This window comes from Branchiostoma lanceolatum, chromosome 2, assembly GCF_035083965.1.
Source record: "Branchiostoma lanceolatum isolate klBraLanc5 chromosome 2, klBraLanc5.hap2, whole genome shotgun sequence".
NCBI classification, from domain to species: Eukaryota; Metazoa; Chordata; class Leptocardii; order Amphioxiformes; family Branchiostomatidae; genus Branchiostoma; species Branchiostoma lanceolatum.
Genome location: NC_089723.1, coordinates 35,663,905 through 35,691,265, shown reverse-complemented (window position 1 = coordinate 35,691,265; position 27,361 = coordinate 35,663,905). Strand labels below are relative to the sequence as shown.

The window sequence follows — 27,361 nt, the reverse complement described above, 5'->3', positions numbered from 1 at the left end:
ACAAGATCAAAAGGAAACTTTACGACAGGACCTAATAACCTGCCAGGCCCGCAAGAATAATCAATAAGACTTTACCCAGTAATATTCCCTCCACGTCGCTACCACAGCTTTGTCAGATTTCCCCTAAGGCACTGCTAGCAGTTTGTGTCAATGTTCTGGCCTTGAATTTAAAACAGAAGCTTCAGGCCTATTTTTACCTCCATGAAAAATGAAGGTATTGTTTTTGTATCATGTGCCACCCCCACTACATATTTTCTGTTCATTGCCCTTTATGCAATAGAAACTGAAACAATATGTCTACGTGTCTGCTTGGAGATACTCAGATAGTGATGAAGTGTCTACTATTAACCTACTTCCTCTCATGTACTTGCCAGTATATCACTGTACTAGTTAGTACAGTGATATACTGGCAAGCACATGAGAGGAAACCTAATTTGTAATGTAAAAACATTGCATTCTTATGTATCACCTTGTTTTGATAGCCAACAAACAACAGACAATAGTGTCTAATGCCTATATTGTTCTTTTCTGCTGTTATGAGTTAGGTGTGAACTACATATCTCATCTCCTGCATCAGAATCCTGGGGAGGGTTCCTGCCATGAAAAATTAGCGCACGAAAAACTTTTGTGTAAAAATAAGTCCCTTAAAGTTATAACTTTATACGTCAGAAAATGTGTCAAACTTTTTTTACAGGCAGAAATTGAGAAAACCCTAACCTCGATTGAACCCCCTACCAGCAATAAAGGAACTTAAGTGCAACTTGATAATGGGGGCCATGAACGTAGCAAAACTTTCATATTCATGTCACTACTTCAAAAATTATGAATTAACAAGTGTTACAGATATCTTGCCCTAAATTGTTTGTCGAAGCACATAGCATTGGGAATTGCCTGTTGTTCAAGTGCACACACCTGGATTAGATACCACTAAATTGTAAAAGCAAAAAATCTGTGTATCCTGATTGATATCTGCCTTAAACTAATGTATAAAATAAACGATAGAACAACTGTCCATGCCGTGTGGTCACAAGAGTCGGCGACAAGACAGCAAAGAGGCTACCGCAACTGAATGTGATAAATCATATTATGATATTATGACATTCAAAATCATAATTAATGTTCAAAATAAAAATGAGGCGAGTAGATGAAAATGTCTTTCGGATCTACACATTACCTCCTGTAGACACTGGATGACTTTCTCCATGTAGGACCGCTGACAGGCGTATGGCTCGAATGGGAAATCCACGTCCACGCCGCGGATCTTCAACAACACCATGGTTTTGTTGATGACCGGGAGAGTGGTGCGACGACAAAGGTTTCCCTTTCTCTTATCAAATTATAACGTTGTACAAATACAGAACAAAAATACCAAGATCTATATTGTGCCTTGGTTATCTGGCAAACGCAGCAGACTGAGTAGAGACTTCAGGGTGAAGTGTCGTTCGGCTAACTCTACCGTGTGTTCCATTGCACAGGACAAAATTTTCATTTTGCCGCCATCTTGAATCAGCTGATGGAAAGGCGTGTCCATCATAGATTAAGGGGGACTCCTTTTTTACCCATTGTGGTAACCTCAAGAAAGTCATGAAGTACAGTAGTTTGTCAACACATAAGCTCAAAGCAAAACTTTCCTTTTACCTGACTTACAATTAAAATGTTATCTATCACTTATTATCATCAGAAGACTACAAGAACTACTTGAAGCAAAGCTTCAATCCCCAATTTTAAGTGGAAGCTTCCTCGGTTAGGGGGTTATGCAAAACTTTCTTCTTGCTGAGCGAAATATTCCGGACGTTGTTCATTATAACTCAACTGTATCAATTCTTTTATTGGTAAAACTGTTTTAAGGTACATGTTGACATACAATTTAAGATATAAAGTCCCTCAGGGCAGAAACAAGTTTGAACATGCCTCGCAAATAGTTGACCAATGAGAGACCTTATTTACCTCTTGTGTATGAGTAGACCAATCACAGGGTGTATATCGATCAGGTGATGCTACGCCTTTAGGCCATTCCCGCGCTTTTTGTACAGACGATTTCTCCGATTTTACGCATTCGGGAGGCGTCCGCGCATAGCTGAAGGTGAGGCAGAGTTCAGCCTTTGTTGTTTTGTAGCGGAATTTACCTCAATTGTCCGAAATATTTCGTCAGTATATGAGTATGATAGAATAGTGAACATAGTTTGAGCAGACTTTTTGCCTGTCGCGATGTCTAGGATGATAATTCTTGAGATTTCCATGGCAAAATTGGTATCTCTATCTAGCTGGATAAAACGAGCCATCTTCTCTCCAACGGTTGGTTTATTGGCGCGCCCCTCGGGCGGGTCGGCTCAAATCTGTGTCAAAACTGCGTACAATGTGGCTCTTTTAGATTACTATAGTTAAAGAAGGTGCTTTTCAAGTACCTGAAGTGTATGTTTTGCTCCAGTTGAAAGATATTTGAGCCAGGGAGCGAGCGCACGTGCAAATTTCTTGGAAAATACAAAGATATCGTATGTCAGACACAATGCCCTGGTCAGCCCCTGGGTTCTAAGATCAACATACCATCAACATCTACATAATTCTGAACTTTGTAGCTAACTTCAGAAGGCAGCAAATCAAAACCTCTGAAAAGATTACAGCAAACAGGCAAACTTGACGTGTGCCATTGACTTGCAAATGACGAGCAAAATGTTTATTCAAATGATGTGCCATATGACACTGGTCAGATTCTAATGCTACTCCCATTCCCACGATATTTTATTCCCCTGGTATTTGCTTGACCCTCCCCATTGTATTTCTTGTGGGGATTTTGACTATTCATAGTCGAAAATGGACAAGGCAAGGGAACCATATTTGTTTTGAGAACCTCCTAAAAGAAGACACTAACTTTTCACATCAGTATTTATGTGTGTTTTTTTTTTACCCCCCTGCCTTCCCCTTTATCCTGAAAACATTTTTTGTGTGCATTTTTATTCATGAACTTATGGAACATAATAATTTGAACATACGTCCACCAAGACCAACCTTTCTCGTCTATGTATCCTAGTAATTAAATGAAACTCTAATGAAGGTTTTTCTTCTTTTGTGCCTGACTTGTTTTTGTACCTTGTTGATAACTTGGAGCAGATGGTGTGCGCTGTCATGAACGTCTTTCAGTGTGTGCAGCAAAGTGTAACAAAAACATTGTTTTCTGATGAACCAACTTGACAAGCCGATTCAGTGGTCGAACAAATTAGGCTCTCTTTACATTATACTTTTGCCGTCAGCGCCACTGGCGTCAGCGCCACTGGCGACAGCGGGAACCCCGTGTAAAGACAATTCCCGTCGACGTAGTCCCGCTGTCAACAAATTTTCTCCCGTCAGCTTCGAAGCCGTCGCCCGTCAGCACAGCGGGAGTCCCCGTCAACTTCAAACTCCGTCTAAAGAGAATACGTCGGGCTCGCGTCAGCGGGAGTCAGGGTTTCGGCGATTAGCATAAAGCACGCGTTGATTAGCATACTGTAAGTCTACTTAGATTCCCGGTGTATATATGGAGAGAGAGATTCGCGGGATCCGCGGCGACTTTTGTGCCGTGCATTCATTTCCCCGCGGATATATTTATCGTACTTGTGCCCCCCTCCCCACATTTACGAGTGATGAGCATGGAATATCTACACATAAACAAGGCTTTGCATTGTAGTTTAATACGGGCAGGGAGACGCCGTCTACCGTTGTACAATCATACAATTTCGTTTCTTGCTTTTGTTATGCTTACGCCCGATACTTTCTACAAGATGGCGAAATGCAAGCACCGCAGGTGTCTGTCAGATTTCCGGGCGGTGTGTCTAGAGACGTCGCGACAGCGGCCTCCCGACAGCGGGAAATTTCGCCGCTGACGCGAAAAACGTAATGTAAACTGCGCCTTAGAAAGTGCTCCAGTTTTTGCCTCCTTTGTCCATGTGCCTTTCTTTTGTGCACATATTTGTTAACCCAGACTAGAGACCCTGTTTACTTGACAAATATTTATGTTCTGCCAGTTTGAATTAAACTAAACCACTTGTGGACACAACCCTGATACATTATTCTCCTCTGGCTGTAGTAGTAACCATCATAATATTTCTTTTATGGGGCCCAATAGTCATCTATTTCGATGATATACTGCTCTACAGCTATAAGGAAACTCCATATGTGAAGAACTGTAATCAAGAAATACATTTTCACATACTTTAAGCATCAAAAACTCATAATTTTCAACATTCTTGTCACTTAATATTGAGCCTAGCTACTGTCCATTGTTTCCAGTTTTTACGAGGGTTGAATGCAGTGAATTGTGTATTTCTTTTTGTTTCACTTTTTAAGTTTTTATGTTCACTTGTGCCGTCTAAAGCGTACCCCCCAAACTGGTAAACAAAAGTGAGATATAATGCCAAACAAATACAAATATGTTTCTATATATGAACACATACAATCTGGAATAGGATGATGGTGCAAGGAAATATTGAATGGATAAGGGTACTATTGCTTAATGGTCTTATAATGCGCTCTGTTTATCAATGGTAGAGTGAGAATTTTTGAATACATGTATTGTCATTATGGTTGTCTTGCATCCAAGTAAGGATGATATAGCCAAACTGATTAACCTATACATGGGCATGTTATAATCTACCCAATTAGCCCAGGGAACCATCATTAGAGGCTGAACTACTCTCAGTGGTCAACCTTTCTAGATACCAGATAAATGGAAAGCCGATAGGCAATCAAGCTTCTTATTGAGTTCGTGACATGAAACACAGATGTCTTCTCCCCAATAAAGCTAACAAAGGAAGGAGACAATCCACTTGAATGCCAATTCCAGGCTGGCTTTTTCCTTTATGTCAATAAATTCATTGTGTGATCCGCCTACAATTACTGGGATTACAATTTACTTCATTTCAGTGAGTGTCTGGACATTGGCATGCAGATAGGGCCATGGAATATTAATTTACTCCTGATACTAGATCATGCAACTTGCATGCATGTAGCAAGAGCCAAGCAATGTTTTTTTTTTTTTTTCAAAATCGGTGACAACACCAGTATATACAACTTACAAGCTGAAAATGATAAGTCATAATACACTACCTTGGCTATTTTTCACCAGCAAAATTGCAGATTTCAACATATTTTCAAATTGCAAGTTCAATTGTCTACAAGTTTCAGATTGCAGGTTGGTATATTTTGAGCGAAGAATGTGAATCACTTACAAGTGCAATAATGTCAGCGATGACATTAGAATTTGCATAATAAACTATTGTGCAGTTGTCATAATCTAAGTGAAATATACTTGTAAAGGTACCGTAATGAACAATATTAATGTTGAGACTAGCAAGATAAGCAATAATTGGAGTTACAAATGTACCTTATTTGAATTATACAACATCAAATATATAGCAATAAAGTAATGGTACCTTATCACTATTCACTAAGAAACATGAAACCTTTTCCCCAGCCAAATTAAAATCAATATTCTTAGAGTTACAGATGGCTAAGGCGCACTTTAGACCTACAATGTTATAAGGTCGTACGATCATCGTCGTAGGCGACGGTTTTCTTTAGACACACGGTCAGGAAATATCATGGGACCCCCGCGGCGCAGAATTCCATTGATGTGCGCATGTTACTCAAAGTGAACTCTTGCGCTCAAATTCAAAATGGCGGGGGAACCGCGTGTTTTCGTCAAAAGATGAAGCTTTTACTGACTTTGCAACAACTGTTGCCCTGCAGATGAGACGTTGAGAACGGTGCTCAGCAAAGAAAGAGATTGAGGCTGGTACAGAGACGGACGGGATTTAACCCGAGTTCGTGGCCGCCGCCGGGGATGTCCCGGGGATCGAGGAATAGGGGCATACTAGAGAAGTAGCCACTGGTAGCAGGGCGTCGCGCCGGAATAACCGGTTTCGGATGAGAAAAATATGTTTCCATTGCTAACTGCATGCATATTTACAAAGAAAACGATAGAAACTTTCCTTCCCGGACAGGAAACAGCACGCTGTAGGCTTATTAGCATATCACCTACTTCCGTCGCCGGCGACGATTCTTCTTTAGACGAGAAAAACACAGCCACAGGCCCCCCCGCTGAACGTCGTGCGACTGGGTCCGAGGTGGTCGCACGACATTTCGAGGATTTCCCGTTTATTGCCGTCGTACGATTGTTTTGATCGTCTTTAGACGGCCAAAAAATACCGTCGCCGGCGACGTCGCCCACGACGATGATCGCACGACTCTAAAATGTCGTATGTGTAAAGAGGCCCTAAGTCTGTGCAGCCTGCACAATTATGCCGTATCACAGCGCAGCAGACCCGCCCACCTCCCAAACATGGTATGGCTGAGAAATGGTGCCATTAATGCCGCTATAAATGTCACTACCTGAGGGATGGTATGATACAGGATTTCATGGCTCCAGCATCTATTCCCTCCAGAAAAGGGCTGTTGTCTCTGGAGTAGACAGACAGAATATTTGATAAGCTTTTCCTGACTAAAACAATTTGGATGTCGCCGGTGTGAACAGGAAGGCATTACATATTTATGCTTGTCTATCACTGGGAAAGCTTCATGTACCTATTTTATCACTGATATTGTTATCCAATTCAGTATCATTAGAAAACATGAAACATGCATACGAGATGATATCATTATGATCGTAAAATTGAAAGGTTTGTGCTTGTTGCCTACAGCTACGTTTTCTGTGTTATAACATCAATTTGAATAAAGAATTTGATGTGATAAATCTGATGAGTAATGTTCGTATCCTCCTGCTTTCCAAGAAGTTCCGGTACTATTTTGGATGGTTGCAATGGGTAAAATCTGGGAAAACCCACCCAAGATTTTTGTCATGGCTCTAGATAATTACAATGAGCTAGAATAATCATTGCTGTATCCGTCTTGATTAATGGTAGGTTTGTATTTGTCAACAATTTGCAACCTGTTTTGAAATACAAAATGTATATTACTGGCCGATCACGTTTCCAATTAAAGTTCATTTGCCAGTCAGTTTCATAATCATATTTCCCCATGTAGACAACTTTCCCATGTTGCCCCTCTCACAGGTGATGTATACCATCGACTATTAGATTGGTCCTTTCATTTCACAAGGGAAGGGAGTTCTTTTGAAACCATGCTTTCCCAAAGACCTAAATAGAGCCCTGATGGAAAAGAAAGTAGATTTGTATAGAATAAATTCCTCCCTCCTGGCAGGGTACATGCCCTTATATTTTCGCCAACAATTTGTTTCAAGATTTTGTCAACCTTAAGACCTCCCCCATTTTCGTACGTAGTTCGTCCCGCGGGTCCGCGTCCCCCAATCTCTCTTCCATCAACGACGCCGGCTCAGCCAATCAGGACTCGGCAGGGGAACGTTCGTTATCGGGGAAGGCAGCATACAACATTTATTTTCCAGACATCAATATTCTGCCCATGCTTCCTTCTCATTTCAGGTGCCCAGCCCTGCCAGAAGTAAGCTGACTCAGTGCCTTATTTTCTTCTCGCCACTGGACAGACAACATAGCATCATCATGTCGACGGTCTCCGCCACAGGTTGGTCCACTTTATGTTAGATTTCGCATGTATTTTTCACGGTTCAGAGGCTGTTTTTTCTAGCTGGAAAAATTGTGTAGTCGTATCGGTTCATTTGGCAATTTCAGTGGTCAGTGAAGTCAAAGGAAAAAGTGATTTCATTTGCCCGGGACTAAAGACATGCGGCAAGGATGTAGGTGAAATTCTAATGTGGCATCTCTGTTTCTTTGGGCAACGATAGCTCTTAGATTTTCCATGTTCTGCATTTTGAATGTTTGCAGGTTGGTTCAGGGGATGTGCAAATGAGGAAACAATTTGATTAGTATGACTAGATCATATCTGTAGTTTTGACACGCCCATGTCTGTCAATAAGCACGCTGAAAGCTTTTGGGATTTTCAATGTTAGAAGCTATGTGTCTTCTATTCTTTGGTGGAAAGTTGTGCATTGACCTTACTTTAACTTAAGTCATGGATAAGATTCCTTCAGCGGACAGCTTGGACACTGACATATTCCCATGTCTATCTCACCATCAAGCTCTCAGACACACCAGTAATGACATGCTTTCCCATTTCAGCTTAGCTCACAGTCTGCTTGACCCCCATATTTGGAATGTGCCATTAACATATACCTTCTATTCACAGTGGGATTCAATTATCCTATGTCAATGTGGACGTACATAAGTTGTTTTAAGGATAAAGAATTCAAGGAAATGTATTTAGCTGAGAAAAGAGATTATGCAAATGTGGTGACAATTTGACCATTGTAGAAAAATATGATGATCGGTAGGTCTGTCATGTTATTGTGTCTTTTGTCAATGTCACGGTCTCGGCAGGCCGACATACAGTTACCACTGATAGATTATTTCCCAATTTAACTCCATACATCATGGAAAGGAAGATGATTTAGAATTCAGGGGGCCTTGCCACATGGGCCGTCGACTGTCGCTCGTTTTAAAATGCAGGCGCACTGGGCCCGGAATGAGTCATAAAATTCATGTATCAGCCAAGTCATCTTTTAACCCAGGGTAGCTCATTTGCAGTTGGATTTTCATTCTTTTGGCATGTATTAATCCTTTGCACGGATTCTATTCTTTTGAGGTAAGAGGCTTTGATGTGGGTGCATTGATATTTGGCAAGGACTTGATAAGATCTTGATTCATATGTACTGCTTATTTATGTGGCGGCACAGCTTTTATTTTTGGCCAAAGGTATAGAAATACAATGCACGAGAAGTTGATTTGCATGTCGATAATGACAATATAGCATTCTGCTCATTTGCAAAATCAATGCATCCTTTAGATTTGATTATACCAGAGAGGAAAACCATATGTAAATTCCACATACGAAAGTAAAAGTGACCATTCCAGCAAAAACCACAACATGCCTGTCATTTGTGTGACTTTGGCATATTCTACACTCAACAACCGAAGAACTTAACATGACTAAATCTGTAACCAACTCAGGTTTGAAACTTGTATGAAATGTCACAAGAAAGGTATATTCCATATGCAACTTCATACAGTGGTATCAACCTAGTAGACATGCTCTGCTCACATTGCAAGGTGCAAGCCAGGTTGAATCATGTCCATGCATGTGTAATGTTGCAGATCCATCTTGTCTGGACAGGGCTTTTTTCACTATGGTCAATTTAATCCAGGAAAGTGTAATGGAACATAGGTCTCTGCTCGTTTCCATTTTCTATGCCTCTTTGCTCCGAAAAATGAGCTGTGCCCATCCTTACAACTCAGGGCTCGAAATACTGGGTGCATGTGCACCTGTGTGCACCCAAAATTGGAGCTGTGCAGCTAATTTTTGACTGGGTGCACCAGTGCGCCTAGATATTTTTGTAGGCTATAGGTTAAAGGCACTGTTGTACATTAAGTATACAGAATGTTCTTGAAATTTGAGTTTCTGATAAAGTCATGTAACCTTTGTTGTAAGTTGTTTGATGCGTTACTTATTTGAAATTAGCTATAGAATTACAGATTGAAGTTCTTAAGAGCGTTAAACTTAAATATGTTTTGCTGACATTCAACTATGTCAGGTGCACCCAAAATTCCTTCTGTGCACCTAATTTTTTTGGTTGGGTGCACCAGTGCACCTATTTCCAAAAATGAATTTCGAGCCCTGCAACTCAATAATTCCATTTGGCCAGCTGACAAGATTACCATGGGAATAATTGTAGTTTCGGACTCAGATACGAACTGGCAGTTAATCAATGACAAGATTTTGGCTCCTTCCAAAAAGCTCTTAGCATGCAGAAGGAAGTTGCTGTAATGCAGTGATATGCATAGAAGCCTAGCACTGTTCATTACATTAGTCAATATAGCACCATTAAACACTGGTCATTGTAGCCATCTTGACAAGCTACATGTAGTCATCAAGCTTGGGAAATTTCTTCTTGCCAAACTTTGCTGCTATTTTCTGCCGTCATGTAACCTTGCTATTTTTTAAGATTCGCAGGAAGCTTAAGACAAATCATTGCATGATGTAAGCATGTACTACATTGCATTATATGTGGTACATGTACATCACTGCAGGTAAAAAGAATACCTGCATGTGTTCTCCACTATTTTTAGACTTAACCGGACCAAGAATTCATCCATCACGAAAAAAAAAATTGATCAATTTGATGCATCATGATGCACAATGTGTGCATCTGTTAAGTTCAAGGCTTCACATGAATAATATAGTCCCAGATGGCAATCTGGAATGAAGTTTGTAACCTTTTTGATGCCATGGAATACCATTGAACACACTTTTTGTCCTCCAAACCCCTCAGAATTTTGGCGCCCCCAAATCAAACTTTTCATTCTGTCATCTTGCTGATGATGTCTTGTAGTAGTCCACTGTGTTCTGCTACTGCAGTGGTCTGAACACCCTGCAGCTACAATCAGTCTTTTAATTCTTCAGATCTCTCCAATATATCATCATACTGATGACTTGTTCTAGGCTGATATAAAAAGAACTTTGATTTAACATTTCTGCAGCAGAAAGAAATCAAATTTGCCTTTTAAAAAGGTTTTGATGCAAGATGAAAGCATATTCTACCCCGAATCCCTAATTTTTGTACAGATGCCATAAAAATTCAGAGTTAATAATTACTGATGGTACACTTGGGATTTCGTTCCATCTTTAACATGAATCACAGCGTTGAAAAGACCATTAGTGTCTCAATATTACAGTTTTAGTGTCTCAATATTACAGTTTTAGCACCATCCTAGTAAGTCATTAAATTGTACCTGCTATATAACATGTTGATGCCAGGCATCTAATTTATCTAACGTCTCATGAGTCATGTCGCCCGCGGAAAGATAGAATTAAAGTGCATGCCTTGAATGCAAACATTTACGTACAAATTGCAATGGTACATTTTCTGTGTTACATTATGTATCTTCCTGAAATGCATGCCATTATTGATATTTGATACATACAGTACTTTGCATGTGTCTCACCCAACATTAATAATTACATGTAGTTTGTTTTTTTTAAACCACAGGAGAAAGGCTTGCTTGCTGATATTTAGAATAAATCTGAAAACTCTTCATGTATCATGTGCTTATAAGTCTGCAAGCCATACAGTGAGTCTGATACAGATAGGCAACAAATGGTCATTCGAGCATTCGTTCCAGTGGAAGCTTATGGCATAACATATGGGGATACGACGCAGAGGTGTTTGACGATGTACTGGCCCGGCATACTAATGCTGGAAGGATTGCGCCACTGGGCATCCGAATGTCAGATTCAGCTGGAGATGGTTCAATTGGAAGGGTCAAAAGAGGATCCCCCAGGATGCAACCAATCTCCCCAGCATCTTCCTTGCAGCCAAATTAGAACTAATTGTCCCTACAGGACCATGGTCCAGGGTGGATTTCTGTGCGGAAAATTAGATTTTAAAATCTTAAGTGAGGCAGACAATTGTACGTCATATCAAGACAAAATTTGTGTGATGCGAAATGTTACAAGGAATTTTAGTTCAATTCGGGTGCATTAGATTTAGAGTTCCAAAATGGTGCAGATGAATAAAGCCTGTGGATGCAATGATGATTTTCAGGATATGGATTCATTTTCAGTTAAGGGTCATTCACTGCTTTGTTTCATCCTGACACTTATCAAAGTGAAGAAAAATCCATTGCAATGGAAGATACATGTACAAAATGTAATTACTAAAAGCATCATCATGTTGAGGAATAGATAAAAGCATTGCCCCACCTCCGAGCAATCAATTCATTACGGGGATCTGTTCATCAAATGTGTAAGCATACCACATCCTTCTTCTTTTACTTTCGAAAGCTACCTAAATATGTATGTAGATTGTTAAAACTCGATACTTTGACTGAAGGTGACAGATTTAGGAAACTACAAAAAGTGTATTTGTGGGTACAGAGGGCAATTATCATAAAGTAAAGTACATGGGAGGAGGGACTGGACATAAGTCGGACATTTAAGAAACGTGTAACTTAACTACTCAAGTTTCAAGAATTTTTTTGCAACACTAGCATTTTTTGTGATGTATCGAATGTTGCTAGGCTTCTAGAAATATCATTGAGACTTGCAGGGAGTATTTTACTATATTGCTTAGGTGACCATCTTAGACATGTGCATTTATATGATTACAATTTACAGTCCTGTATGGTTAATTGAAGTTGATTTACAACATTCAGCTAAAAGGAAGATATTACACCCAATCCCCAAGGATCGGTGTCGACAGGTGCATCCATTTGGTTCATTTTCTTTACTGTAAAGCGTGACCTACATTTTGTGTTTATTGTGTTTATTGATTTTTCATGTTGCCAGTAGCTTACCCTGCAAACCAGATACCACATTACATGTGTAATTAGAGCCATGGCTCATTCAATGCGCCGTCCAATCCGGGTAGTGCCTTGATGAAATATGCAAACAGAAAAAAGAAAACTTGTAAAGTCACAACTAGATTCGACCCATGGGGAAGCCATTGAAAAATTAAGAATGCATGTACATGCATACAAAACCCTATCCAAAGGCAGTTCTAGAAAATGCAATCGCACAAATTTCTACACTTGATTTACAGTACTATGCTATGTATTTTTGTTGCCTCTTTGATGAAGGCAGTCTTTTCTATTTCTTAAATGCAGGATTTTGTGAGCTTTTCAAAGATACAAGGGATAAATGTCCCAATTTGTTTCCTTTTTTTGCAGAAAAACAGATGAGAAGACATTATACTTAGCTTTGTGTGGCCTCCTGCACCTATTTCAAATCTTTTAATCCCGTTATACGTCTCATACATGCACGAAATGTAGTTAAGCTCATTAGTGCGCTGCGCTGTAGAAACCGGACAATAAAACATCATTTAGGACTTAATTATAGGTTCTAGAAAGACCACGCTTACTATTCTCTCCATCTTCTACCAATCATTATGTTAGAATAGAGATCAATGAATGCATAGCACATGATGCATACTGACAAGAGCCCCACCCAATGCAATATTAAGACATTACAGGCAGACATGCCCATTCGCTGTCTAGACTCATCGGTATCAGTACGGCACGACCCTTGTAAATCCCAGCCTTCCTGCCCCGGCTAGACCCACAGGACTAGCCAAACCTGCATCCCACCATCAGGATGGCATAGAATTATGACTGTAACCCTAGCAACCGGCACTATCTGCCCTGCCGATAGTCTGTAAACCGTCTCCGGGGAATGATTGCTTTTAGAGAACAGACTTGTTGGAACCATGGAAAGTCCTATTGCAGGTAAAGAAGTAACAAATCATGAGCTCTTCTCGAGGAGGAGCTTTGTCAGATGTTGACAAGTTGATTACAATTTCCGGTACATGTATGGAAATGCTGAAGACTGTCTATTGCTCTATGACTGATTTTAATGTACATTTCAGACATAGCAATTCTTCCTTTTTTTTCATGAAAATTGATTGATGAAATGGATGTTAGTTGAGCTAGTAAGACTAAGAGATTTCACCTTTTTTTTATTTATCAGTCGAAACCTCCAGCTCAATCAAAACAATTCCATAGCCTGACAGGTGTAAGATTTAACCTGACATACTTCTATGACTATACATACAAATTTGTCAAAAAGATTGTGCAGTCCTCATGGTATTCCTTGATCTGTGGCTTACATTGACTTGTGCTTGCCTTATAAGTTATACAGAAAAAAAAATACTAGAATTGGTCCCTGGGGAAACATACCCAAACATATGTTCATGTACAATAATTCACACTAAAGAATAAATCTCAAAGAAATATGTCAGCTTCTTGTCATATCACATGTTTTAAGGGAAGGAAAAAATCTTAAATTCAGAACTATATGCATGTGTGTAGAATTGCACAATTGACAAGAACATGCATGTGTATTTGTACACTTGCACCCTTCTTGTTAATGCTTTCTTACAGCTCCATATTAATGCAATGAATGTCATGAAATGATCAGCTTCAAAGTATTCCACCATTCCAATATTTAGTTCATTTTGAAATTCATTCAATCATTGCGGTCAATATTTCATAGCATTGAAAACAGCAGTGTCCGCAATAGTTGAACACTATGCTTAGAAAAACTGCATGATTCAGCTTTGCAGTGGTTAATTGTACTGGTATGGTAGATGTAGATCTAAGGAACTAACCCATTGCTTTTTTTTGTAAGATCCTTGCTGCTAATCAAAGTCATTGAGTCTTAACATTACATTTGAATTGTCATTTCTGTCCCCTTTTCAGATAAGCTGTACCAAGATGTCCTCATCATTCATTTCAACATTGCTGTTGATAACATGTACATTACATATACTTCTACTAGCTAGAAACTACACTGTACATCTGTAACACTCAAATATTCATGTCTTTTTGTCTCTTTCTCTTTCCATCCAAGCTCTCAAAGAGAAATTCACAGAGCTATCCCTTATATCGCTACTCTGTTCCTGTATGCACAACGATAAAGTCAAAGATGAGGTCATAAAATATGGCGGTCAGTAAGTCACCTTATCCTGTGTGATGTGGCGCATGTTAGATGTGTTTGCTGCATGATTGTGATGTCTTGTGTACTAGAGCTTGTTGAGCCTTGCTTTTCACAGACATGCAAAGCAGCCTTAGAATCTGAGTTACATTTCATTGTACCTATAGCTGCTTGTCTGACAACCCCATTTGGTACTACCCATTGCACACCTTACCATACATTATTTTGCATGTAGACAGCATCATTCTATCACTTCAAGATTCAGATTTTATTTTAGATAGCACAACAGCCATACTTTATTTCATAATGTTTATGGCACAGTTTGCATCAATTTCACAAGCACAAGGATTAAAGACAATTGTAGCTTGGTTGAAAGTTTATAGGAAGAACAGTCTCTTCAATCTGTATGGAAGTAGATGGGACTTGTCTCTCACCTGCATGTATATGAATATGCTGTTACTTGGTAAAGCCCTAAATGAGATTATGTCAAGCAATTATCTACATATGGTTGCTCTGGTAGATGCAAATTTATCTCGGTCAGCAGACGCCTAGCAGCAGATGTATGTGACAGCCCAACAAGAAAATCTGATTACTGCTTCAATTTAAAAGAACTCTCAGACTCTTAGTCTTACTCAGGACACTTACTTTCATTTACATAGTGGGAACGTGTAGGGAATGAGGGAGGTATTCATTAGTAGAGTGGTTATCAGATCATGGATCTTTTTCTCTTATCTAAACCAAAAGATAACCATTAGCAAAGATACCATTGTTCACTCACCCAGTTTCTATACAATTTGAGGCAGTGGAAAGTCCAGTAAATGAGAAGGCATGGCGTGACATGCACAGTTTTCTTTCGGGTTGCTACATTGATATTGCTCAGTTCTATCTACGTTGTAAATTCTAATGCAAGCTTTTGACAACCCTTGCACTTGCACATTTCATGCTTATAAAAAAGATGGGTGCATACATGTAAAAAAAATGTTAATTTGAGGTAGAGATCTTATAAGTATATCTTTAAATTTGTATGATTTCATCTTCCTTAGAAAAGTAGCTTGTAAGTTGTATGTGTTTAGCTACAATATGTTGAAATTTGTATGATTTTATGTTCCTTAGAAAAGTAGCTTGTATGTAAGGCTACAATGTCGTTGAAATTTTTATGATTATGTTCCTTAGAAAAGGAGATTGGATGTATTTAGCTACAAAGTTGTTGAAATTGGTACTATGATTTTATTTTCCTTTGAAAAGTAGCTTTTAATGTATTTAGCTACAATGTTGTTGAAATTTTGTATGATTTTATGTTCCTTAGAAAGGTAGGTTGCATGTAAAGCAAATGTTGTTAAGCAATATATTCCTGTTTGAGCAGATATGCAGGTGAAGCAACTGGACAAAAGTGGCAAGGCATTCGAAGTGGTCATCAAGCCACCTTCAAAAGATCCCAGCGAAGTCAAACTATCGTCTCCGCCCAGGAGCCCAACCTGTTTGGATGCCAAGACCATCCAGGAGAAACTCGAGAAGGCGGAAGAGAGACGAAAGGTACGAGGAGACCATAGCAGGGTTCTTAGGCCAGCACCCGTCATTCTATCATTTGACAGAATTTTGTTGCATATGATGAAAAGATTTTTAGACGTCAACCTTGAAAGACAAAATCCATTTCGCTACCTTTTATCAAGTCACTGTTCGAAGAATATTCTTGTAACTGTGATTATACGTGACTGATGAACCTCTTCAACGAAAATCCATGAGTTAAGATGTAAAAATGTCAAAATTTTAATAAATTGATACAAGTTTGTACAAAGTGGCAGAACAAAGAAGACTCTTAGGATCTTTCTGTCAATATGAAATGGGAGGATGGAAAAACTTTGAGCTAGCTAGAACCCTGGGCCATAGTTTCACATCTCCATTTAATCTTTATAGGCAATCTTTACTGTCATTATTTCATGTAAACGTATCTTCCCATCTGGTGTCACACATTTCCAAGAGAGATTTCAAAACAGTTTTGGTACATTACAAACTTATCATAATCTATGAAATAGGCTTTCCTAATTGTGGCTTCCCATATTATGGCCAAAAGAGGCTGTTCCATTCCTTTAATTTGCTACTAAGGCAGAGATAGCCAATCTGTCAGAGAAGGCTGCATCATTGATTTCTGGATTGCTGCATATTATCGAGCAGACTTGTGCACAGCCATTAATATACAGGTCGTTTATATTGTATTCTGGTCGAGTCCAGGGTTAGCCGTCACATCACAAGCCAGCTAAAGGTCAATAGATGTCAGAGGTCATGTCATAAAATCCTCAATCTTCTCACTTGATGGTTTGAGGGATGACATTTCGGACGCCGTCTGCATATGAAATTCATTTAGGAGTGAATTGTACATTTCACCAGAAGATACCATTTCCAAAATGTATTTAATCTTGCATATGTGTTAGTAGGTGAATTTCTGATCTATGCATCTGGGACATGTCATGTTAGAAATACCAGGTTGGAGAGAATGAAAATAAACAATGGACTTCAAGTAAATGTTGTAGAGGCAATATATAATTTGTCAAAAATATCGGCACAGGTGAATGATCCTGTAAACGTTATTATCATCAAGAATAATAATCAGCCAATCTTTTTTTACAAAGAGCAGGTTGTGCTCGACTACATTTTTTCCCAAAATAGCAATAATGCTTTTTTAGAAGGGTGTCCATGATTGTTAGTCTATCATGATGATTTGATATCATTTACGGGAAAACTAGAAAACTTCAAATTTTCGAATAGGTGCCTTTTAATGAAAAAATAGCATGCACTTTTGGGACTACATTTTCATTTACAGAGCAAAGGAAAGTCCAATATGTAACAATTCTAGGTAATGGTACCTTACAACTTTCAAAGAATGACTGGATTCTCTTGTCATACAGTCCATGGAGGCAGAAACACTCAAAAAGTTGGCCAAGGAGCGTGAGCATCAGACAGAGGTTCTGAGCAAGGCAGCGGAGGTTGAAGCAGCCTTTGCCAAGAAGGCGCAAGAGGAACTCAAGAAGAAGCAGGAGGTTTGCATCTTGCACTATTCTACCCAGTCAGTTCTTGCCATATGTACATGTAGATCTACCTAGATGCTACACATGTTACCATTTGGATTGCTTTAAATTATTAATGAAAAAAGGAATTTCTGCAGACTAAACACTTAGATACAGTAAATACAGCTTTTACCCTCAACAGCACAATTTAAGGTAGTTCTCTGCCCATCGAACACCGCAGTGGCGTAGTGTTAGGTTTTGTTTCTAACCCGGGGTCCCCTGAACTTCACCGCAAACTTAAAATCACTGCAAAAATGCAAGTTCTGTCTTCTGCCTGCCTACCGTTGTTTCAACTGTGAACATGCCATTTTTACACCGCAAATTAAATCCTCTCTAACTTCAAGGCATTTACAGTAAATTCCTGTATATTCGTTTTTTTTTCAACCTGTACAGCTTTTGCCTTTAACAGCACAAGTTAAGTATCATTCATTTCAAAATGCACACCAAAATTGTGCATCACTAATTGTATTATGAATACAATAGAGATTGTATGCAGGTGGTGATTCAGCATCACGCTTTTATTACTTTCTTTCCGTTTCTTGATTGGAATAGGGTACAGCCAATTTGACAGTGATGAATTGGCTTGTGTGCTGCAATCATGTTTCATCAGTTAGGGCCAGTTGATTCACACATTTTCAGCTTTCTGCACTACTGCTCATCCTTCACTAAAGCAATTTCATGGGATCATTCATCCATCCCAGTATGGCAGACATAATTCAAATTTATGGCTGATGTCCTCATGTGGGCTTTAACTTGGTATTAAAATGGGAAACTGAAAAGTGCATACATGAAAATCCAGACATGTTCATGTACAATGTCATGGACCATAAAGAAACTCATGGTTGTGTACATAAGGTAAAAGATGACATACTTTTCACCTTAGAATATTTTGATGATAAAACAAAGTATTTTGCTCTTTTTTTTTCCGATCAAACTTATATAATTGTTTGGTTCTTGTTGGTGAAACCTTGTATATGAACATTTCAGTGTGTAGTAATTCGTTTTGGGGTTAGATGAGCTGTAATATATCCATGTACCAAGAGTGTAAGTTAGTGATTACTATAGATGACAAAAAAGTATTTGAATGTATCATGTCTCTCTAAAAAACCACATACAGATGTTAAGACTTTTCAATGCCTTCAAATTGTTACTGCCAAACTAACTTTGATTTGAAAGACTTCTGCACAGCTCTATGTGATATTGCACCAACTAGCACCTATAGTCATGGGGTGATGCATACACTTTATATAGTTGAAGTTTATTGCAGTACATTTTGACCGATTACATTTCCCCATCCCATGTATTCCTCCAGCTCTATGAGCAGAACCAACAAGCTCAGAGGCAGGCCAAGATCGAGCGTCTCAAGGAGATGGTAAGTTACAAACTGAGAGGTCGACCATTCAGCCATGTTTGTATGAAAGAACATTTTTCAACACATTATGGCAAACAAGATCTTCAACTTGAAATTTAAAAAATCAAGATTGCAAATAGGTCGCCTTCTAATAACAAACCTGCAGGGTGAAGCAACGCTTAGGTCCAATAAGCTATATGATTGGATTGAGACCTTCGCAAGGTAAAAGTTTGTTTCGAAATAGACAGATTCCAATCATACAATTTTTCCGTGGCTTAAATGTTAATAACCTTGGACCAGGTGGCTGTTGTTCAGAAATATGTTCACAGTGCACTTCTTAGCTGTTATATACATCATGACATGAATTATAAAAACTAATATGCTGGGCAAGATTTTAGCCACATTTTATTAAAATCAAAAGAGGCAGGTGAAGGCTCTTGTACTGCTAGGTCACTGTACATACTGCCTCATAGCTTCAGTTGTGTCAGGTTCTTCCTGAAAAATAATTATAAACATGAAGATATACAATGTATCCCTGGAGAATGGTAACTGTTTCGTTAATGTCCGAGTCTGTGAAGAAGAGTTATGCACTGATGATACCAGGTAAGTGAAAAATAGCCCATTACAGTTAGTCATCCAAGACAAATATACACAAGGGGGTACTTGGGTTCTATATGCCAGATTATGAAATCATTATGGCCAATTCTTGGAAGGGAATTTCTATCTGCATGTTTTAATTTGTTCGGTGAGACTTCTTACGATCAATCCATGATAAATTAGATTTTTGTAGGTGTGATATACACAGATCTCTTGAGGATGTTTCTCAAAAGGGTATGTGAAGTATCCAGTGCTTAGGAAACAAATGCAGGCCAAGACGGTTTGCATTCATAACCAGATGAGATTTTTTATTTTAAATGTTGCTTGTTATTAATTTTCCGGTTTTGTTTCTGTATAAAATTATTTGCTTGAATTTTGATTTCCATAATTTTGTTCCCTCAGGATCAGCACGCTGAAGTTGTGCGCCAGAACAAGATGATAATGACCAATTCTCCAAAGGCTTAAGTATGGGAACATAACTTCACCATTCCAATTGGCACGTTCAACCCCATGTTCTCTCCTTTGCATTTCATTTCTTCCTGTATTTTCTTGTTTGAACATATATAAAACCCAAGTGAATTTCCCCCAAGAAGTCTTCATCTATCAGTAGACCCACCTTTTCCGAAATTTACTTCTCAATTGATACAAGAAGTTTGAACTCTTACCTTGATAGTGACCCCACTCCATAGTAACAGTTTCAGGCCATTCTATGAATTACCAGTAGCATTCGGTATAAATGTTGGATATGTAAGATTAAATCTTTATCATTAGCATAGATCTTGATAATACCACAGTAGAAAGAAAAAAAGACAGAAACTACAATAACTGGAAAGAGTGAGCATGTAAAACAATTTTGTGAAATTGTTGGGAATGAAAACTCTATTGTAGCCTGATGATGATGACGTATATTCAGTCCTTAACTTGGTAACTGAAGGGGTTTTGCAGAAGACAAAATGTATAGTGAGACTAGTTGAAGACTTTGAACATTTACTAACATTGCTCATACTAACTCTTCAATCCCGATCAGTTGGGATTCAAATAGTTTTAATGATCAAGACAGACTCTTAAACTGGTCACTATTCTTGGAGTAAGGTTACTGATGTAAGCAGATGACAGAAGTAAATTACTATCAAACAACGAAGGTACCGATTTTAACCCCACATTTTTTTTTTACGTTTTGCTATTGCAGGAAAAGCATGCAGAGGAGGTTCGCAGGAACAAAAAGGAGTTTGCTACATCTGGCTGAGGCAGTGGGGATGAGGAAAAAAGGAATTTTGCTGGCACCCGGCTGGTACAAGCCCCTTTCAAGATACGAATCTAAAGTTTGCCAGATTCACAAATCCTATAGTGCTGTAGTTGAACTGGTCTATAAAAGTGCTGCATGTGCAAAGTGATGTACAAAAAAATGCTATAACAAAAGTACGTAAATCTTGAACATGGACTGGGATATCCAAAGAGAAAATGCCACAAATGATACGGAGAAATGCTATAATGATTGTGCATGTTTGTAGCTTCAACTTGGTGCTGGGCTTTTTGAAACGCAAGGTAAATTCCAAATGCTGTGATAGATTTAAAAAAAAAAGTGACACTGTTTTTTGTGTACCCTGCAACCCAGAAGAGCTGATTTAACCTTTGTAACACTTAAGTCAAAGGACATACTTACCAATCTGGTGAACTTTCCTTCATGATTTTGGTAAAGGACATTGTCAGATTCCTGGTTATAGGTTGCAGTTGTGAGGGTCATGCACTGTTATGGTTGGTGATCCTCTGTAACTGGGATAATTTGATTGGATGCAAGGATAAAAATGTTCTCTGGGTGTAAGGTATTCGTCTTCCGCCTTAAATACTTTCTTCCAAAGATTTACACATTATTCAGATATATACAAGAGCTGTGTGTCTTTCTGTACAAAATAGATTATTGTAGAAATTGCAAGTTTTCTTGAAATAGTTGGTAAAATGACATCCAGTTACCAGTACATAGAATGTTGTTATCAAAAATTATCTCCAAATACAGCTGATAGATTTTTTCATGCCTCGTTCAACAGTCAAGACATGAAAAAAGATGGAAAGTTGTATTTTTTATTTTGTTTTATTGTAGTGTCAAATTAAGGGTGCTTGAAATTAGACATCCCTTTTTTTCTGTTAGATTCTCCATTTCACATTTAGTCCCATCCCTACGTTTCTGCCATTTTCCTTGGAACTGTCTACTTACAAGATAGATGAAGTACAATACCATGTAAATGGACCAACACTTAATGAAACAAATTCATGTATAGCAACCATATGCAAATTTCAATATTTCCAACCCACAGACGGACAAGAGTAAAACTCCATGTATTGTTCCCTGCATTTGTACGCCTTGTTACGTGTTCGCACTTCTTTGTTAACATTCGTTAATCCCATGTTAAGACATTTGTTAAGTTAAGAATAGTTTCAGCTCTGTAGCAATGATAGTGATGTAGTGAAGCACTTGTCAGCTAGAATCTGTATGCTTCCCTTGCTAATAAAATGTCATATGTAGTAGAAGATGTGCTGGGAAACTGCTTGGATGCCAGGAGTGGTTGTGCAGTGTAAGGCTTCATCACAGCGATGTTCACGCTCATTTAAAACTTGTTTTATATATATGAGGATGGGTTCAAGAAAAGAGGACAAAGCTAAAAGTTGTGTATGTCTTTTATTCTGGAAGCTGTAGACAATCTCTAGTTTTGGCCGAAGGAGGTTGACGCATGAAAATAGTCGGTGACTAGTGCAAGTATCAATCCAACAAAATTGACCTATTTGGAGCAATGTTTCATAGCATGTACCCACATGTGCTAGATAACAGTTAAACTCTTACTGCATTCATTTGTACAACAAAAGCAGTCCCTTTTGCAAAAGCCAAGAAGACGAACATTGGTTTTGCTTTTAATAGAAAGGTGTTCCATACTTGAGAAAGTTTCTAGTTATGAAAGAGTACATGGGAAAAGAAGATCAATGTTTTTCTCTATCAGCTAAATTAAAAGCAAGGTAGATTGCTTTCAGTGGACATTTCTCTGATGTAGCTGATATGTGCAAGTCCAGCCATGTGTCCGTAAATGTGAAGGAACCAACTACGTAACTCTAAAGGGCAAGTAGGATTTCAAGTGGCAAGTGCAATAGCAGATATATGGTAGATGTTGGCAGTTACTCAATAAACTAACTGGTACAACACTTCCTGGTTGTGTCCTGTCCTTCTGTTGTCACGGCTGTATCCTGCAGTAAACATAAATCTAAGTGATTTTGGGAGATGGTTTATTTCCCACTGGGCTCGTTGCTACTTCATATTTTGGTACCCCAGGAGTGGCAATTGACAAGAGTCCCTTAAATTCTGTTTCTTGGGATTTTAGCTGCATGTGTGTTCACATTGTACGATTGTGTGGGCGTTTCAGTTTGGCTTTATTTGCTTTTGATACAAATCGATCCAAGAAGCGAGTGAAAGTTCGTGACAAAACGCCCACCAACAATACATGTGTGTATTTTGGTAACGCATTGGTAAATTTTCAATACATTTTTTCCCAACCATGCTTGTCCTCTCCATGAGTACGAATGCAGTCCCTATTAAATTCCCCAAAAGACTGTTTCTATGAATTGTTTGTGTCATACTGAAAAAACTGCAAGCAGTGCGGCATTGCCAGCGGCATGAATTTCACTATTGCATGCCCAGCGACGAGGTCAGAGTGTTGCCTATTACAATATGGATAGTTTGAAAGTCTATGATCTAACACGTGTAGAAAGATTTATGGGGAAGGTAGCACCTGTGAAGACCAGGGTGATGAGAATAAAGGGTCGAGTTACGCTTGACCTATAAATGTGACCGTTGCCCTTGACATGATAGTGCATGAACCATTAATAAATAGACCGAAATGTACGTGCATGCATAGTGTCTTTTTCGCAGCCTGAATGTAGATAAATGAAGGGCTCACCAAAAAGGGGTACATGAAGTAGAGACGGTGTGGTTAGAAATGCATCGGTGTTAGGGTAAAATAAGATGTTACACCCTATTCCAATTTGGAGCTGAATCACAGTGCAAGCCGACCTATGTTTTCTCCAGCGCAACCATCCCAGTACAATCCATGCCATGTTGGCCCCTCATCCCCGGTATTATGTGTCATAGTCTGACATCACTCTAGGCGTGCCATCGGAAACGCGGACGGCAGTTATACCGACCGCGGGGCTCGGATTACCATTCTGTGTGCATGAAATATAATAGCAGACCTTGACTTATTATATGACCGCCGTAAATATTGATTTACACATACACATGAATGTCGCCAAGATGATACGATAACAGCCAATTATGACACTAATTGCTGCGATACATGTACCCTTTTAGAGATTTTCGGCGATATCCCACCCCGTGTGCTAAAACAAAGCTAGCCTCCAGACGCATCGACCTCCATGAATATTGCAACCTCCAGAAGACGTGATTTACGTCTTTTCTTCTATTACGTTCCTTAAGACTGAATCCGTGAGGTACTTCAAAGGACGCTGCGCGCACAGAGATAGTTTATTACACCCATGCGTCACCCGGTACCTACCGGTTCTCCACACAGCGCATATAAACTAGACCAAAATTGCGTTGGCTGACCTTGCCAGCATCCAAAAGAACACGCCACAAACGTGAGTGTTGTACAAACGAGGGTCTCGTACCTTTATTGCCTCCACTGTGGGATAACAGTACTACAAATCAAGAGAATGTCAACTATAGAGTGCCGCCTGTGCTGTGTGTGCGGTGTTATTCTCCTTGCAATGCGATGTAACAAAATTAACCAGCACAGACGGTATTTCAAAGCTATGACCCTTAAGGATTCTTACAGTTATCCTACGACCTTTCTTGCTATGCTATTTGTTCACTGTCAAAATCACCACGTACACCGATAATGTAATTTCATTGATTACTATGGGAACTAATCTTATGACTACCTGTCATTATATCCCCACATAAAACAAGTCCCGACTAGGAAATGTAATAAAAGAGTCCATGCATGAAAGAAATTACTCGTACATGTCAAAACGCTGAAGTATGTTTGACGCCAGAAGAATACTGTATAGTGTGCCACACATTTGAGTCTCACATATTCACCAATTGTCCCAATTTGAAGCGAAAGGTTGTCTTTTTTTATGACTAGCTTAAAGAAAAGCGATAAACAGAAGTCATTTTGTGTTAGCAATAAATGAGGCAAAGTCGCTCGGTGACAAAATATACAACCTAGCCTCTAAACTAAATGCCAAGTTACACGCCATTACGAGAACATTGAAGTGCACCCGGGGTGTTTTGTCCCAGTTGGGTGCCTCCGCAACTTGTTATTTATTACTGGAGTACTGAAAAAGTTTCGTAATTCATTTGAAGTTTAGGAGGTAAGTGTCCTTTTTATAGTGAATTTTTAGTCTTGTGTAGTGCCTTCATTGTTGTATGGGGAACAATACAATAGTAGTGGTCTTAATACTCGGTTGTGTCCACTTTCAGATAAAGTGCATGTGCGTATTGTAGTACTGTCTTTGAAACCTGCTAATGCTTCAAGCCATTGTTTGATGACGTCCGCATTGTCATTGAATTACATTGTTATTATTCCCAAATAAATAAAATCGTATAATACGAGTATTATACAGATTACAATACACCACGATAAACCATGCTAGTCGCCCATAGGAAAGACATAACTACGCTCCTAGTTAACAATGCAGTAGTTAAAAACTACATTGCTCACCACTATGTTGGGTTAGTTCCTCATATTACAATAGTAGCACCGATCCAAGTATACTGAGGTCATACAATTAACGTAATGAAATTCTGAGAAAGCGTCCGAGGATTAGATAGCAAAAGCATATCATACAGCAAAGACGTGTGTTGGGTTATTTTCCAGAAATTAAAGTAAGATTCCCTATGCTTGCAGATCAATATTCGAAAGCGCAGAGGCAACGCAGTTCATTGTAATGCTGCAAGCTTCCTACACGTAGGGGCCTGTAAAAATAATTGATTTTTTTTTCTAGTGGGCAGAAACTGGTGTGTGATATATTGACATACTTTTAACTTATCAATTTGAGTTGCTTTCTCTAAAGCAGATTCTAGTTTGACGGTTTCTACTCTGCTGGCTTATCCTCTGCTGGTTTCTCTTCTGCCGGTTTATCTTCGGCAGGCTTGTCTTCTGCTGGCTTCTCGTCAGAATCAGGCGGTTCAGAATCTCCCGATGTCGAAGCTGCAGAACTCGACGGCTCGCTAGGGGCCGCTCCTGCGCCGGACCAGTCCTCCGGCGAGCCGGAGCCGCAGCAGAGGAAGATGGTGGCACTGCTGAACAGGAGGCCAGCGGATATAGTCCAGATGAGCTTCCACTCTTCGGCATTCTGTGAGGAAGACACAGGATGGATCAGTTTCAACTTGTTCAGTTTCAACTCATTCACTCATTCTTCATCCTGGAAGAGTTGAGGTAAAACCAAACATGTTTTCTGTTGTCTGAACACAACCCGTAAAGTCATCTACTTCTAATGAGACATTTCTTCGATTCAACTGTCCTTGGAAGACGGTGTCGTGTTGGAGTAACTGTTAGGGTGCTATGGTCCTGGGTGCGAATCCACTGACAGTTTCTCTGTCTGATGCAGTCGAAAGATCGCTGCAGGTGTAGACAAGCTGCGAACCACCTAGCCTGGATGCCAGACCTATAATATCTATCTCTATCCATCTATCTCTGCAGACTCTATGATATCTATCGTGTGATAGGTAATAGGGAGATTGGGGGTCTTGCATCCAGGCTACAAACTACCGTGGGAATTTGAAGAACGGGGTTTTAATTTGATTTAAATGACTTACGTTGAATAAACCCTATCCACTCTATACATCGGTGTGTTCTAGGCATGTTGTTCCAGTATCTTAGCCCTGATTAGGTGGTACATGTACTTGCATACAGTTATAAGTATAAGTACAATGCGGGAATGCGTTTGCTTTTGATAAAACCAGCATTTGTTCAACCCTAAAATAGTCATCAGGTTGGTAAAACAATTCAACATGTAGTTGTCTTAGGTACACAACCTTAGAAAACTTTGTTGTACACGTATTCAATCAAGCATAAACGTATACCATCACATTGCGGAGAGTGTAGAAGCGATGACATCAGTTTGTGACGTACCTGATGTAGAGTGCCTCCTCCTACACAGATGGGCGTGATGATGCCCATGATGGTTGACAAGCCGCCGGAAACGCCCATCAGCTTACTGGCGTGGACTCCTGCGATGTCCAGCGCGTTCACGTTGTACCCTACAACACAAAATACATTTAGTGGTTTGATAAAAGTGAACGTTGAAATCAACAGCATTGCATGTTTGTGACCCGTATCCTGCCTCATATGCACGTCAAAGAGAGTGACAAAACACCGTGAATGAAATTATATGCTTTGTTCTCCTATTGACAATGATAATCGTTGAGGATTTTGTATTCTTCTGTTGAGTACTGAGTCCGACTAGGGTCATTGAAAATAAACTCTTTTCTCGTATTTTGTCTCTGTAAACTGTTCAATTTTCGTCCCTGCTACATTAGTGATTGAGCATGAAGATATGCATTTTCCAGGTGCTAGAAACACTGAAGATTTGTGCTCTTTAGCTTTCAATAAACAGCTCTGAGATATTCTGTGTACAATGAAAGATACCATAGATTTTACTCTTACTCAGAGCAAATGAAGAACAAAGTATGATAGGGAGAAATAGTTCACCTGCTGCAAGCGGGAAAGCCAGTGCCCCGAACCCGGTGGTGAGGAAGGGCACGACCTTCTCCAGCGAGTCTCCTTCCAACGCCGTGGACAGCAGGAAGCTGCCGGTGGTGGCAAGACCTGAGGGAGGGTAACGATAACACGTAAGTACTGTAGAAAAAATCATTGCCTTCGCCAAGAATATGATT

The 27,361-nt window shown here is 39.3% G+C and overlaps 3 protein-coding genes across 6 annotated transcripts in view; 1 reads left to right on the top strand and 2 right to left on the bottom strand.

Annotated features, from left to right (window-relative positions):
* LOC136428857 (regulator of telomere elongation helicase 1-like) overlaps positions 1-1,474 on the bottom strand; it is a 50,277-nt gene extending 48,803 nt beyond the window's left edge. The window contains exon 1 of the mRNA XM_066418659.1: positions 1,175-1,474. Within this exon, the coding sequence (XP_066274756.1) occupies positions 1,175-1,276 (102 nt within the window). The 5' untranslated portion in view covers positions 1,277-1,474. The remainder of the gene's footprint in view (positions 1-1,174) is intronic.
* A 501-nt stretch (positions 1,475-1,975) lies between these two features.
* LOC136428856 (stathmin-3-like) lies at positions 1,976-22,650 on the top strand. Of its 4 annotated transcripts, none has more exons than XM_066418655.1 (8): positions 1,976-2,083; positions 7,431-7,530; positions 14,365-14,460; positions 15,812-15,981; positions 17,352-17,483; positions 18,823-18,882; positions 19,861-19,923; positions 20,648-22,650. In XM_066418655.1, exons 2-7 carry the CDS (start codon positions 7,509-7,511, stop codon positions 19,921-19,923), a joined length of 543 nt encoding a protein of 180 aa, XP_066274752.1. In that variant the 5' UTR covers positions 1,976-2,083; positions 7,431-7,508; the 3' UTR covers positions 20,648-22,650. The 4 variants fall into 4 exon arrangements, with proteins under 4 accessions (XP_066274752.1, XP_066274753.1, XP_066274755.1 ...); XM_066418656.1 differs by having other exon boundaries at positions 19,861-19,954; XM_066418658.1 differs by lacking the exon at positions 14,365-14,460.
* Positions 22,651-24,101: 1,451 nt separating this feature from the next.
* Positions 24,102-27,354, bottom strand: LOC136428855 (vesicular glutamate transporter 1-like). The gene is made up of 3 exons (XM_066418654.1): positions 27,177-27,354; positions 26,598-26,725; positions 24,102-25,818 (listed from the first exon to the last, which is right to left on the bottom strand). The coding sequence occupies exons 1-3, from the start codon at positions 27,337-27,339 to the stop codon at positions 25,558-25,560; spliced, it is 552 nt and encodes a 183-aa protein (XP_066274751.1). The 5' UTR covers positions 27,340-27,354; the 3' UTR covers positions 24,102-25,557.
* Positions 27,355-27,361: the final 7 nt, after the last annotated feature.